General features: G+C 45.0%; 1 protein-coding gene across 1 annotated transcript; it reads left to right on the forward strand.

The window, feature by feature from the left end:
• Nucleotides 1-6: 6 nt before the first annotated feature.
• Nucleotides 7-9,898, forward strand: AP5M1 (adaptor related protein complex 5 subunit mu 1). Its single transcript, XM_041477079.1, has 8 exons — nucleotides 7-126; nucleotides 4,598-5,243; nucleotides 6,538-6,765; nucleotides 7,235-7,374; nucleotides 8,088-8,173; nucleotides 8,264-8,379; nucleotides 8,609-8,705; nucleotides 9,728-9,898. Exons 1-8 carry the CDS (start codon nucleotides 59-61, stop codon nucleotides 9,808-9,810), a joined length of 1,464 nt encoding a protein of 487 aa, XP_041333013.1. The 5' UTR covers nucleotides 7-58; the 3' UTR covers nucleotides 9,811-9,898.
• Nucleotides 9,899-13,860: the final 3,962 nt, after the last annotated feature.

Below are 13,860 nucleotides of genomic sequence, written 5' to 3' on the forward strand. Positions count from 1 at the left end.
CGGCCGCGGCTCCTCCCCGGCCGCCATCGGCACCGGCGGCATCACCGCCACCGTCGGCATGGCCCTGCGGGCGCTGTGGCTCCTCAGGCACGACCCCGCGGCTGGCGGCGCCGTGCTCTTCTCCAGGTAGCGACGGTACCGGGGAAGGGCGCGGACGCGGCGGGTTGGGCAGGTCTGAGCGTCGGGCTGGGTGCCCTGGGGAGTCCCGGTGATCTGGAGGGGATCCGAGTGACCTGGAGGGATCGGGTGTTCTTGGCGGCAGCGGATGCTCTTGGGAGTCCGGGTGCTGTGGAGGGAACCGGGTGCCCTGCGGAGAGTGGATGCCCTCAGGGGGCGCGGATGTTCCTGACGGGGCCCGGGGGCTCTGGGGGTCTGGGTGTCCTGGAGGAAATCCTGGTGCCCTGGAAGGATCGGGTGCTCTGGGGGTCTCAATGCCCTGGAGGAAATCCTCGTACCTTGGGGGGGTGCTCTGGGTGTCCTGAAGGAAATCCTGATGTTCTGGAGGGATCGGGTGCTCTGGGGGTCTGGAAGCCCTGGAGGAAATCCTGGTGTTCTGTGGGGTGCGGATGCTCCGGGGGTCTGGGTGTCTTGAAGGAAATCCTGGTGCTCTGGGGGTCAGGGTGTTCTGGAGGAAATCCTGGTTCCCTGGGGGGGATCTGGTGCTCTGGGGGTTTGGATGCCCTGGAGGAAATCCTCGTACCTTGAGGGGTTCGGGTGCTCTGGGGGTGTGGGTGTCCTGGGGGGACACTGCTGCCCTGTGGGGCAGATGCAAAAACACCAAAACCATCTGATACTGAAGAAATGCCTCGTCTCGTCCCGGTGCTGCTAGATGCTGTGCGTTTCTGACTCCCGTTTTCCAAAGTTCAGAATCAGAGTCACGTAATGTGTTTTTAACTAAATATGGGAGCTTTTTCACAGCTTCTGCATTTTGCACGTGAGTTTCCTTGCTCTGTTCCTCTTTCTTGTTTGTCACTGTTAACATTTTGCCCAGCTCTTCTCCTTCCTAACATGGTATAAAGGAAGACTTTGGGCTAGGCAGGTTACTTTTGCTGGGCTGGCAAGATTTGTTGCCCTTTGTTTTTTTCTTCTGTGACTTCAGAGAAATCCAGACAATGAGAAGAAAAATAACTGGGGCTAGGGAAAGTTTGTGGAGGGGAAAAAAAACAAAACCCTGGATCAAGTGACCTACAGTCCTAGTCCGAATTCAGTAAAACCAAAGAGAGAACCTAGGAGTAAAAAAAAATAACAACCAAAAAAAGAGTAAGTAGACTATCTTCCATCTTCAGGTGCAGACAGATCTCTCCATTGGACACTCCTGTGATTGTTTTAGGATTAGTATTATGGTCCTTGTATTACCTACAGGACTAGAGATGAGGCCTCCCCTCTACAAACACAGATAAAGAGAAAGTCTTGTCCCCAAAACCTCAGAGAGTGTAATCACCACGGAGCAGGGGGGGCTGGTGACAGGGCTGTCTGAAGTGACTTGTCACACAGTGAGCGGCAGAGACAAGGAGTAGCACTCCTTTGAAAAGGGCAAACTATCCTCGATGCTTCAAGTGATTTCCAGACTTAGATCTTTCAAGTTCCCAGAGGAAATAATAGGGCTGTGGAAGCCCCAAGTTTATCCTCCTAACTGACCTTAAATTCAACAAAGCACGCAGACAATATAAAGAATGCCCGGATCACATGGAAACTGTTGGTTTCAGGACTTAGGCACTCAGCTGGAGATACGTGAGCCCTGATCTTTGACCTCAGGGAAGACATCAGGAACATCAAAGCATTCCCCCGCCCCCCCTTCTTTTTTTTGAGCTGATCATAACTTAATTCAGGCAACAAGGATGGTCTCTCTCTTGAGTCACCGAAGTTCATTCATCCCTGGAAACTTTCATCTTTTTTTTTTTTTTTTTTGAGTCTGCATCACTTTTAGAAGGGAATACTGGAAAATTGGGATCTGAAGGGCTAACTAGTGATCTAATGACTCAACTGGTAAAATTCAGTGGGAGGAGGAGGAGGCTGCTGTGGTGTGGGGACAGCTTCAGCAAATGGAGCAGAGAGACTGGGACTTGACTAAGACAAAACCAGACTGAAATATCTCCTCTTCCCTTGTTTTGGAAATGTTGGCCAAAAATAAGAGCTGTTCACCAAGGTTACACATAGCCTCTTATCAACACCCTGGCTCTGCAAAGCCTCATAAATTTTAGAGCTGTAAACCCATATTGTTTCTTTGCTCTTCAGAGCAAAATGTGAGACCACAGGGAGGTATTTTGCTCTCATCTGTATCCTGTTTACGAGTTTTGTAGCTCTGGCTTTGCTCTATGTTTGCTTTTCCCTTACCAAAAAAAAACCAACCCCAAAAGCCCTTGATGCCTGATTAGGAATCAAAGAAAAAAAAAAAGCACAGTCACTGAAAATAAGCCTGAGGAAATGTAGCTGCCTGCAGCTACTCAGTTAAGAGAAGATGATGTAGGTGGGACTTAGAGGCAACAGGATAAGATCCATGAAGTGCTCAGGAGCAGGAGGGAAGTGCTGCAGATGGAGGTCATAGATATAACAAAGTCCCACGTTGCTGGGGTTGCAAATTCCATGGCAATTTAGGAAGCAGACTGCCAATGTGTCCTTAAAAAGGTGGTAAAAAAAGGACACCAAATGAGGGCCTTTATATATCTGTGCAGTTTTTTTCTCCCATGTTGGCATGCGAGCATGAGTGCAAACAAACATCTGAGAACATCTGCTACAAGATATTTTCTCCAGAAAATTTGAAATGAAATATATCTATTGGTACAACATAGCAATTCTAAATTGTACAAAACCTCTGTCCATGACATTATAATTACATCTTAGATACTTGAAAAAATGAAATTATGAAAAAGTCATAAAATCTTTTAGTCATATATGTTGCATGTGCATATTAGTAGTAGTAGTAGTGTTATTAGTGTCAGTGTTATTGTTATAGAAGCAAAGCTGTAGCACTAGTATACTCTATCTAGGCAAAAAGCCGTTGTAGTTGCATTTTATTACATAGAACATCCATTTTCTTAAATATCTGAGAACTTGTCCTCAGTGTGATCTCACCTCTTAGAAATATTTTGAAGTTCTGCACTGGTGGGAGTCATTCCTTAGCGTCATACAAAAATTCTGTACCTTTGTGTGACAGCCAGCATAGATGGACAGATTCATATTTTAGTTTAAAAAATAGGTACTTACTCATGAGAATGTATTTACTCAAAGTTTAGACTTGCAAGAAAGAATCCTAACTACTCATGAAATGGTTTGATTGGCAATGATTTATGTTCTGATCCCACCATTGCTTCTATCAAGTTGCTGCAGGCTTCCATGTACACAAGGTTATTTTTAGGCCCAGCAGGTTTTGGGGAGTTGTTTGAACAACGAAGAGAAACCCAATATCAGTAATCCCAAGATTTTCATAATGCTTTTGCAGCCAGAAGAGGGCTTGGGTGGTTCTGCCCCTGGAAGCTGTGGTTTGGGATGATATTTTGGGTGGCATAAAGGCACATTACGGGTTTTGCCCCTCTTGTTGGATCCCACAGGGGTCTCCCCTGATGGGGGAACCCTCCTGTAACAATTCTGTGCCAGGCTAGAGAGATGCATGGAACTTTTTTTGGTCTTCAGCTTGTTTATTGTTACCTTATAAAAATTTCTGGCATGCCATCTACACCAGACTTAGCACACAGGAAAGCACCACAAAATGGCTACAGATGTACAGTTTCAAGGTCTTTTAAAGTTGTTTCATCCAATTAACTCTTTAAACATACTTTATTTCCTCCTTTCTACCAATAACTCATCCTTTTTCTGTCCACATAACCTCTGCACTGTGGCTTTCCTCACCCAATTATTTTGTGCCACCAGCACTGCAGCAAATGAAGTAGATGAAGAAGAAGAAACCCAAAATCCTCCATCTTGCTTCCTATCTACTTCCGTACTATAAAACCCCAAAACCTAAATTTCTCACCCTGTGACAAACTACACTATTCTCTGTTATCTATTTCACACTCTGACAGACTCTAGTCTATCCCAAAGTCTTGGAAGCCCGTCTCCATGGGCAAAGGTTAAAGGCAGTCTTCTCTTAGAGTCAGGATCCCTCAGAGCAGGCAGAGGAATATTCCCTGTGCCCTGGATTCCCACACGTGGCATAGAGAAGCAGTGCTTCTCCAGGACTCAGGATCCCTCAGAGCAGAGGAATATTCCCTGTGCCCTGGGTTCCCCCAGCACATGGCACTGAGCAGTGCTTCTCCTCCACGCAGGATCCCTCAGAGCAGAGGAATATTCCCTGTGCCCTGGGTTCCCACACGTGGCACTGAGAAGCAGTGCTTCTCCAGGAGTCAGGATCCCTCAGAGCAGAGGAATATTCCCTGTGCCCTGGATTCCCACACGTGGCACTGAGAAGCAGTGCTTCTCTGGGAGTCAGGATCCCTCAGAGCAGACAGAGGAATATTCCCTGTGCCCTGGGTTCCCCCAGCACATGGCATTGAGAAGCAGTGCTTCTCCAGGACTCAGGATCCCTCAGAGCAGAGGAATATTCCCTGTGCCCTGGGTTCCCCCAGCACATGGCACTGAGCTCTCCCTTCCCTCCCCGCAGGCGCTACCCCACGGTCGAGCTGCGCGCCCAGACCTTCAACGGCTCCACGCACGTCCCCATCCCCTCGGACAGCGCCTTCCTCAAGGCCCTGCTCTTCGAGCTGAGGCTGGTGGACGAGCACGTTTTCGTGGAGCAGCGGGACACCTGCACCAGGATCAACCACTCCTGCGTGCATTCCGTGTCCAGCGCCGCGGGGGAGCTGTGGCCCGTGCTGGCCTTCCACAAGAGCGGCCTCATCTACGCCTGTGTGCCGCTGGTGGAGGGCAGCCTGGAGCCACGGCCGCCCCTCCTCACCGTCAGCGGGCTCTCGCAGGGACTGGCTCTCTTGCTGGGCATCATGGACTACGTGTCTCCCAGCCGGAAAAACGAGGCTGAGCTGAGCGCCAAGGTGGGGCAGCTCCGGAATCTGCTGATCCAGGCCTGTCCCCTGGGCACCCCCCTGAACACCAACATCCGCAGCCTGAACAGCTCCTTCGAGGACATCCAGGAGATGCCTGCGGATAAGGAGCAGCCAGCCTGGAGATCCAGCAGCTACAAGGGCAAACCCCAGGTTCATGTCTGCATCACTGAGAAGGTCAAGTGTATGCAGTATGACCAGAGGGATGTGGTGGACACGTGGCAAGTTTATGGAGCTGTGAACTGCAAGGTGAGAGCGTTTGATGTGCAAAATAAATACTCATTTGATGTAAAATGATATATTGAGTTGAAAATTTTCCTGATTTTTGTTGTCTGAGTCACATTCAGGAGTTAGTGGTACCTTTGACTGCTTGGCCACGCTGTCCTTACTTTAAATGAACCACTGAAATGCCTGAATTAGACAAAATATATCCAGGCTGAGATGTCTAAGTGCCTTCTATAAGTGTTTTTACATGAGCATTTTAATGATTTTTCCTGCCAAATGAAAGTTTAATCTGTCCTTCCTTATACTACTACATCAGCATTTTGATCCCACAAATGCTGGTGTTTCATGACATAAGAACAGTTGATAAAGAACCTGGTTGTATAATTATTCTGGATGGTTTGTATGTGACAGTGGTTTTCATTGTAGAACCCCAGAATGGTTTGGGTTGGAAGGGACCTTAAAGATTATCACATTCCAACCCCCTGCCATGGGCAGGGACACCTTCCACTGTCCCAGGTTGCTCCAAATCCTGTCTAACCAGGCCTTGAACACTTCCAGAGATGGGCTTCCCTGGGTATTGTTTAATGTTAAAATATCTCATTGTTTAATATTGCAAATTCGGGACTTTTGACTAAATACATCCATAATAATTATGAAATATATTAAAATTTGTAACTGTAATTCATACTATAATGCATTATTTGTTCTGAATTGTGCTTAGGAAGCACACAATATTATCTTGGCACACTGTATTTATAACTGCCAGTGTTTTACAAGGACAGAGACCTGCTAATAAAGTGCTAATTTAATTATTTGCATGCAGTGGGAATCTCATCTCCAAAGGAGGCTGTACCTAAATGCTGCACTTCCAAAGCCTGGGTCATTTCCCACCTGCCATGCTGGTAGGGATTGTGTGGGTGAGCAGCTTCCTGCTCTCAGAGGGACAATTCCCAGGTCATTTTGCAGGGTGGGTGGATGGCCTTACACAAGAAGAAAGCCCAGGTGTGATCGTGGCCTGCTGGGGATGAGACAAGGGACACTCTGCTGTGATAGAGCTGGCATGAGACCACAGAGGCCATCCAGAACATGCTGGAATCCATTAAGTGGATGTTGTGAAAACAACCTAACTAATTAAATTGTCAGCAAGGGTGTGAGACTGATGTCTTAGTACTGGTGGTTAGTATTAATGATCCAAGCCAACTGAAAATTGGTAGGGATTTTATTTATTTTTAAAGCTGAAAATGTGCTTTATTTTTGAACATCTCATTGTGACTTGATTCAGGTATTTTAGAATAATGTCCCGACTTCTTTTGCCAAGTGTGACATAGAGGGATCTGCACCAAACGTCACGCTCAGCCTGACGCTCCCGACGAACGCGCCCCCGCTCCAGGACATCGTGGTCCATCACTGTGTGACCTCCGTGGACCCTGCCATGCTCATGTCCACCAGTGCTGAGCCCCTGCATGATTCTGTGTACAATGGACCTTACAAATTCCCTTTCATTCCTCCTTCAGACTCCTTCGACCTGTGTTACTACACTTCCCAGGTAACAGCACACTCCCAACCCATGCTTTTTTCCAGTATTCAAAAAGAAATGAAAACACCTGTGTGGGCATCAGCCCACATGAGCATGCTGGAGTGAGTTTGAGTCCAATATAGACAGCAGAACATTATATAAAATGGTTTTTATGTAATAAACTGCTTGGAAGGCGCTTAAGGACTTGAGTTGTCTGAGTCACCTTCAGGAATTGCTGATATCATTGCTTGGAAATGTTGCTGTTATTTTAAATCAGCCACTTAAATGCTTGAATTAGGGAAATGATATCCAAGCTGAGATGTCAAGTGCATGACCCCCAAGTCTGTGTTATCACAAGCAGCCTGAAGAGTTTAGCACAGTCACTAATTAATATGTGTTTGGGGTCTTTTTTAAAGTACTTCATCAACGAACACAGTATGTAACTGATCTTGTGATGATGGTGTTAATATATCTTGAGAATGAATATAGTTTTTTCCAGGTTCCTGTTCCACCAATTTTGGGATGTTACCAACTCGTTGAAGAGGGATCACAGATAAAAATAACAGTTCATTTAAAGCTCCATGAAAGCATAAAGAATTCATTTGAGTACTGTGAAGCTCGTATACCTTTCTTCAACAGGTAAGAAGAAAGCCTAAATAAATTTCTTCCATTTCTCTGTTATCTTCCCAAAATGAGCTTGTCAGGAGTCAATATAACAGATTATGCTCCATCAGAGTGCTACCAGTGAGCACCAGCCTTGGTGAAATGAGGTGGAATACAGAACTATACCAGAATATTTCGTAACATTCCAAACACTTCTTAGTTGTTCATCCTGTTTCCCTGTGGCATCTTCTCTCATGAAACACTGCCACAATCCCCCAGGTGGATTAAGCTGGAGATCACTTCCAACCCAGGGTTACCTGTTCCTTAAGACTGCTAATCCTAACCACAGATCAGCTTATCAAAAATATAGTTATTTCAAATTAAAACGATAGTTTTCATCTAAGCCTCTCTGACAGCTGCCAGGACCGTGCTGCCACCTAATTATCATGAAAATTCAAAGATGGAATGATACAAAGTTGCTGATGCTGATCATAGTGTTAGTAAAACACTATCAGTGAACTAAAACATCAACAGCTCCTTTATGATTACTGGGCTGAGAGCACAGTGATTTCCTTCTGCTCTGTAATTTCTTCTCATAAATTAGCAGTCTGCTCAGATAGGTGTGATTGGTCTGTATGCACATAAATAATGTCTGTCAGCATTTCCTGGCTTTCTGTAACAAAACAGGCATTAAGAAATGCTGAATGATAGTAATTGTAGTGGTTTTATTTCTCCTCTCTCCCATCTAGGGGCCCCATTGCTCAGTTAGAGTACAAAGTTAGTTATGGCCAGCTGGATTTGTCCCGGGAGAAGAGCCTCCTGGTTTGGGTCATTGGTAAGGACCTCCCCCCTTCCTTCCCCAGCCCCTTCTCTGCAGCCTGGGCACAGCTGTGTGACATCTAATGGATGCTGTCTCTGCCTTTAGGACAGAAGTTCCCCAAATCTTTGGAGGTTTCCCTGACTGGAACTGTGTCTTTTGGCACCGCAGGCAAAGAGCACCCGACTGATTATGTGTGCACTGGGAACACTGCTTATGTCAAAGTAAGTCACAGGCTCTGGGAAAAGAGGCCTTAGTAGTCACTTCTTCATTGTTTTCAGTTGAAGATACATTGATCTAAAATCTCATCTTCTCAGCATGGAGTTTTGTTTTCCTGCCTAGAGGATTTGACATCCTGTCACTTTGGAGTATCCTTGCACACACAGATTGCCAGGATTTGCACAGCAAGGGTGACAATGTGCATCTGATTGTGTTTTCCCTCTCTTTTTGTAGCTGTACTTTAGGATCCCAGACTTTACACTCACTGGATGTTACGTAGACCAGCATTCTGTTCAGATCTTTGTTCCAGGGAAGCCCAAAATTACTGCATGTGAGTTGCTAAAATTGAATTGAAGCTATGAACTGGGTATCAGTGACTAAAATTACATAACTAAAGTTGGACTTTTGTTCTCTGCTTTCGAGTTGGGGTTTTTTTGGTGATGTTTAATGCATCCCTGGAGTAGGGACAGGCTTCTCCCTTTGAAATGAGAGCTCTTACAAAGTCAGTCTCTCTCTGGGGCTCTCTTCCCTCTGCCCAGTGCTGGTTCTTATGCTCTCCATAGTGGCAGAACTTTATTGGAGGACACAGGGAATGATCCTCCCTAATCTGGGCCCTTGTTTAGGACACCTTTGTCAGAGACATTTCGGGTGGGCTGGCAGTACCCAGGAACAGAACTCAGCTCCTGCACACAAGGTGACACTGCTGCTGTCAGTGTCACCACACCAGCACCTCTTGGTGGATGTGGCTCTACACAGAATGTGTGAGGCAGAACCCAAATCTGCTTTTTGTTAACACATGAGCACTGCCAAGCCTGCACCAAAAATACCCTAAATGGCACACAGAAAGCACTCATTAAACCTGAACAGCTCTGCCTAACAAAAGCATTTTTATTTGTAGCTGTCTCTCTGTTGCAACTTCTGCCAGTCATGGTAGCAGAACTCTGTAAATGCCTTTTGAAAAGCATGGTCTACACTGTTAATTTTGTGACAGGTCACACTCAGCCCTAAATTGTAACACAGAAAAAGCAGCATTTTCATGTTTTATATTGAGCGTGCAATTTATATTCATTGAACAAAATCCAAGCCATCCACCTGCTTTTGACTTAACCTCTGTTTGAATTTTAAGCTCATGACTGATACATTAGTAAAGGTAATTGAAGCTGAGACTTTAAATGTCTCATTATCAGAAACGATTTTCAAATAATAGTAAGAGTCTTACAGTTTAAAGAGGCCATTATACCTTTTCTGTAAACTGGTAAGGATGGATTAGTAGTCACTTAACTTGGATGAAGGAATGTCTGATTGTGAGGCACCCTGTAATGCTTCTTTTTCTTGCCTGTTTTTTCCCTTTAGCCCGGGAATTGATTTCTTCTGATTACTACATCTGGAATTCCAAAGCACCAGCACCTATGGTGTACAAACCCTTACTTGACTAATGTACTTGGGAATAATTTTTATATTTAAACAAAGCACAGTGTTAATGAGATTTATGTCATGATACAGTAAAATAAATATTCTTCAGCACTTTGGCTTTTTTTGTGTTCTTAAAAATTTCTGTTGGTGGAAAACAAGAGGTCACTTGTCTTAAAAACATGAGTTGGGTTTAAATGGTTGAGTTCTGGCTCAACCATTTTCTGGCTCAGCCTAGAGAGGACAATTTTAAATGTATTTACTGTGGCTGGTTTTACTTTCCCTTCTAACTTTAATTGGTACAAAATATGTTCCTGGTGTTACAGGTGCAGACATTGAGATTCCCAGTTACTCCCAGTTGCTTCACTGGTTTCCGATGGGAAAGGTTTCAGCATTCCTGTCCTGAAGTCACAAGAATCTTACCAAACTCCAGATTCAGAGAACAGTTCAAAGCAGAAGTTCTGTTATTTTTACAAGATGTCTACAGAACACACACCAGTCAATAATTCACAAGGATTGTCAAGAGGAGGAATATGGCATGAGCAGCACTTCTGAAAGTAGAGGCAATTTTAATGAAGGAATCTTCATTGCCTCTGCCAGCAGAAGTGGTGAGTTCCCTTGCACACATGCCTGTGAGCTGCTTGCTCTGGAAGCAGAGGTGTGAACTGGGTTTTCCAGCTCACAGGACTGGTCCTGAGGAGGCAAAATCAGCTAAGTTTGCTGGAGATTCCAGAAACCGTCACTGAGCTGGAAAAGAGATGGAAAAAGTCTCAATTTACAGATGCAAACCTCTAATTTTGAGATCTGCAGGAACACAGGAAATGGACTTTAGGAGAGTTATCAGGAAATGTGCAGGTTCTGAAGGGCTGGTGAGGAGGCGCCAGAAGCTGGAGAGCAGCAGAGCAGAGGATGCTGATTCCTAACAGAGCTGCTCCAGCCCTGCCTCATGTTGCACTGTGCTCTGTGGGGTAACTCAGATCAGGGATTGTGCAAGGAGGGAAGTTTTAAGCTATAATCTGAAAAATACTTAGATTGGTAGAGTAATCTGACGAGTTGGTTAAATGTTCTAGAGGGTGAATTCCTTCTTGTGAGACGCTGTTGAGCTGAAACTGCTGTGCAAACTTAGAGCTATGCCCTGTTTCACACAGGTGATGTGTCTGCTTTGTTTAGCAGCAAAGTGAGTTTGTGATTTTGCCCAGGACCCAGCCCTTCCCTGCTGGAGTTGTCCACGTGCCTGGACACCACGGTGTGAGTGGGAAGAGGAGCTCTCTCTGCTGGAAAGGTTTTGAGCCTGTTCTGGACACCAGGCCATGGGGTTTGGCTTCCACCTACCCATGAGAAAGGTGGGAGCTCTGCTCTGCACAGCAGCACTCTGCAGGAATGGCTGTTCTTACTCAAACACCCCGCAGTAAATTCTGGGAAGCAATGGCACTGCCTAAATTAGTGGTATTTTAGGAGATTCTTTGCACTTAATAAAAAGGGATTCTTCTGAATCCTGATCTGTCGTTGTGTTCGCAGGTCCCAGGACGAGGGAAGAGATGAATCTGACTCCGTATTTCTTACAAGGCTGATTTATTATATTATGATATTATATTAAAAATGCTATACTAAAGCTATACTAAAAGAATAGAAGAAAAGATTTCATCAGAAGGCTAGGAAAGGAAAAGAGTGAATAATAAAAACTCGTGACAGACAGAGAGTCCGACACAGCTGGACCATGATTGGTCACCAAGTAAAAACAACTCACATGAGACCAATCACAGATCCACCTGCTGGTAAACCATCTCCAGACCACATTCCACAGCCATCAGATACTTATTGTTTACATTTCTTTTCTGAGGCTTCTCAGGATAAAATGCTGGCAAAGGATTTTTCATAAAAATATCACAGTGTCCTGATCCTTTGTGTTTCCCTCTTGCCCATGACTCTCTCACGCCTAGAGGTGCTCAGGAATGGAGGGCTCTGGCTTTGGTAAGCTAAAAATGCCTTTGATTTTACAGAAGCTGAATGTAGTGAATGGAAATTATGAACAGGGTTTATGAACTGCTTTGCACACTCTCAGTAGGGCAGGTTTGGAGGGAGGGAAGGAGGGGGCAGGTGATGTTTTCCTGGGCAGTTTTTCACAACCTCCCATCAGCCATCACCTGTTTTGATTTGTTATCAGGGTTTGCTCTGTAATTGCTGCAGTGTTCTGCTCAGGGACAGCTCAGCAGTGAGAAAAGTGGGGGAAGGAGCCCTGCCTGCCTTTGTAAGAGTGGCAGAGATCTCTGTGCAGCTGTGAGCGTGCAGCACACCCAGTTCTTTGGGAAGCACCAGGCATTGGAAAGGCAGCAAAACACAGCAGGTTAAAGGCACACAGCTTCACCCAGCATTGTGCAACCCCTGTGGGACACCCACGCTGGGGAGAAGCCAGAGGGGGAGCTCCTCCTGGCCTTTGGGAAGGGCCCAAATGGATCCTTCATGCTCATGGATCCTTCCTAAATATTAATGAGGTAGGAAAGCAGTAAACTCAGCTTAGTAAACTCACTGAGTTAGGGGACACTGGGTAGATAACGTGGGAAGAGTTCAAGGAGTTACAAATGATGAAACCTTTCTGTGTTTCTCTGTTCCCTCTGTAGTTGCCCAGATAATTTCACTGTTTCTTGATGTGCTTTGACCACTTGTCCTGTTTGATGAATGGAGAAAACCCTTCAAACCCTAAATCAGGAAGATCTGGTGTGGAGCTCACACAAGCCTGAGGACTCCCAGGGCAGAGCTGGTACCTAACAGAGATTCTGGTGGGCTCTAAAAGTGATCAAGTTCAGTGGCATTCCTTTAGCTCTTTAATAAAATAAACAAGTTTTTAATACAACAGTTTGCTTAAAAATGTGTTAAAGGGAAAAAACAAAAAAAATTATTTTGGTACGGAGTGCTGTTTCTTCTACCAGAGTCTTTGCTGCTTGAAGTGCTTCTATTTATAATTTTGTCACAGGCATAGATTATATGAGATCTTTGTGAAGGTAACTTTGCACAAAGACTTTCCAAAAGAAGTGGCCAAAGAGGTCTCCAGACTTTGTATTGTGTTTCAGAGAGCCAGAAGAAAACTAAGATGCAAAGAACTGAAATCAATAAATGTAAGGACTTAAACAATGGGTTGCAAACCTGACATTCCCTCCCCCCCCCAAAAAAAAAAAAACCCTGGGTATGAATATTAAGGATTAAACATGGAACTCACTTCATTAGTGAACTTAATTTGTTTCATTTCATTAAAATTTGGGAGTAATGTAAGAAACAGTGATTAAAATTAATTTAAAGCAAACACACACTGTCAGAGCTTTTGAGGTGAGACTGAACATTAGTTGACAATGAGAATTGATGTAACAGACCTCTCAGAAATTAACATAATGCAAAATCCATGTATAACCCACTAAACAGCAAAATGGCTGAGGTTTCCAAATCCAGTGGTGTTGGGAAACCCTCATCAAACACATTTTGTTTAGCACTTGTGGAAGGTGTGGAGGGAAATGGGGAATTTGCACTGAGGTTCCCAGAGGCTGAGAAGCTGCAATTCCTCCTCCTCTCACCACAGAGGGGAATGAGTCCCCCTGACACACTCCCATGTTGTCAAATCTGTCACTGATCACTACTGAGTAATTTGATGGTTTTCCAATTTTCTGGAAGCCCTTTCCTGCCCAAAGGTATTTGTTGACAGCTCCAAGGTGGTTTATGCCAGTTCCTCAAGAACTTTGGGGTAAATCCTGTTCCTTTAGATAATTTGGAAGTTGTCGCTTTTTTCATGTAATTCAGCCCTTCCCACCTCTGCATTTTTTCAGTGTTTTTGCCAGCATTAACTGCTGTGGCCATTTGTTACAGTAAACACTGAAACAACGAGGCATTAAACATTCCATGGCTGTCCCCAGTTTATTCATGCTGTCCCAGGAATTGGCCACACTTTGTCCTATTTGTACAAGCCCTGCTGAGACTCAAGCCAGAAGAGAGTTTGTAAGTCCATGTTTGTCCCTCACTACTTTTGCTGACTCCCTCACCATCACCTCCCTGTTCTTTCATCCTTAGGGGACAGACAAAAAGTTTTTATT

Source organism: Pyrgilauda ruficollis, unplaced genomic scaffold, assembly GCF_017590135.1.
Source record: "Pyrgilauda ruficollis isolate IOZ18807 unplaced genomic scaffold, ASM1759013v1 scaffold110, whole genome shotgun sequence".
NCBI lineage: Eukaryota > Metazoa > Chordata > Aves > Passeriformes > Passeridae > Pyrgilauda > Pyrgilauda ruficollis.

Coding starts and splice junctions, on each gene's coding strand:
- AP5M1 (XM_041477079.1), top strand. CDS start 59: ATGGCCCTGCGGGCGCTGTGGCTCCTCAGGCACGACCCCGCGGCTGGC. Junction 6,766..7,234: donor TGTGTTACTACACTTCCCAG/GTAACAGCACAC, acceptor AGTTTTTTCCAG/GTTCCTGTTCCACCAATTTT. Junction 8,706..9,727: donor GAAGCCCAAAATTACTGCAT/GTGAGTTGCTAA, acceptor TTTTCCCTTTAG/CCCGGGAATTGATTTCTTCT.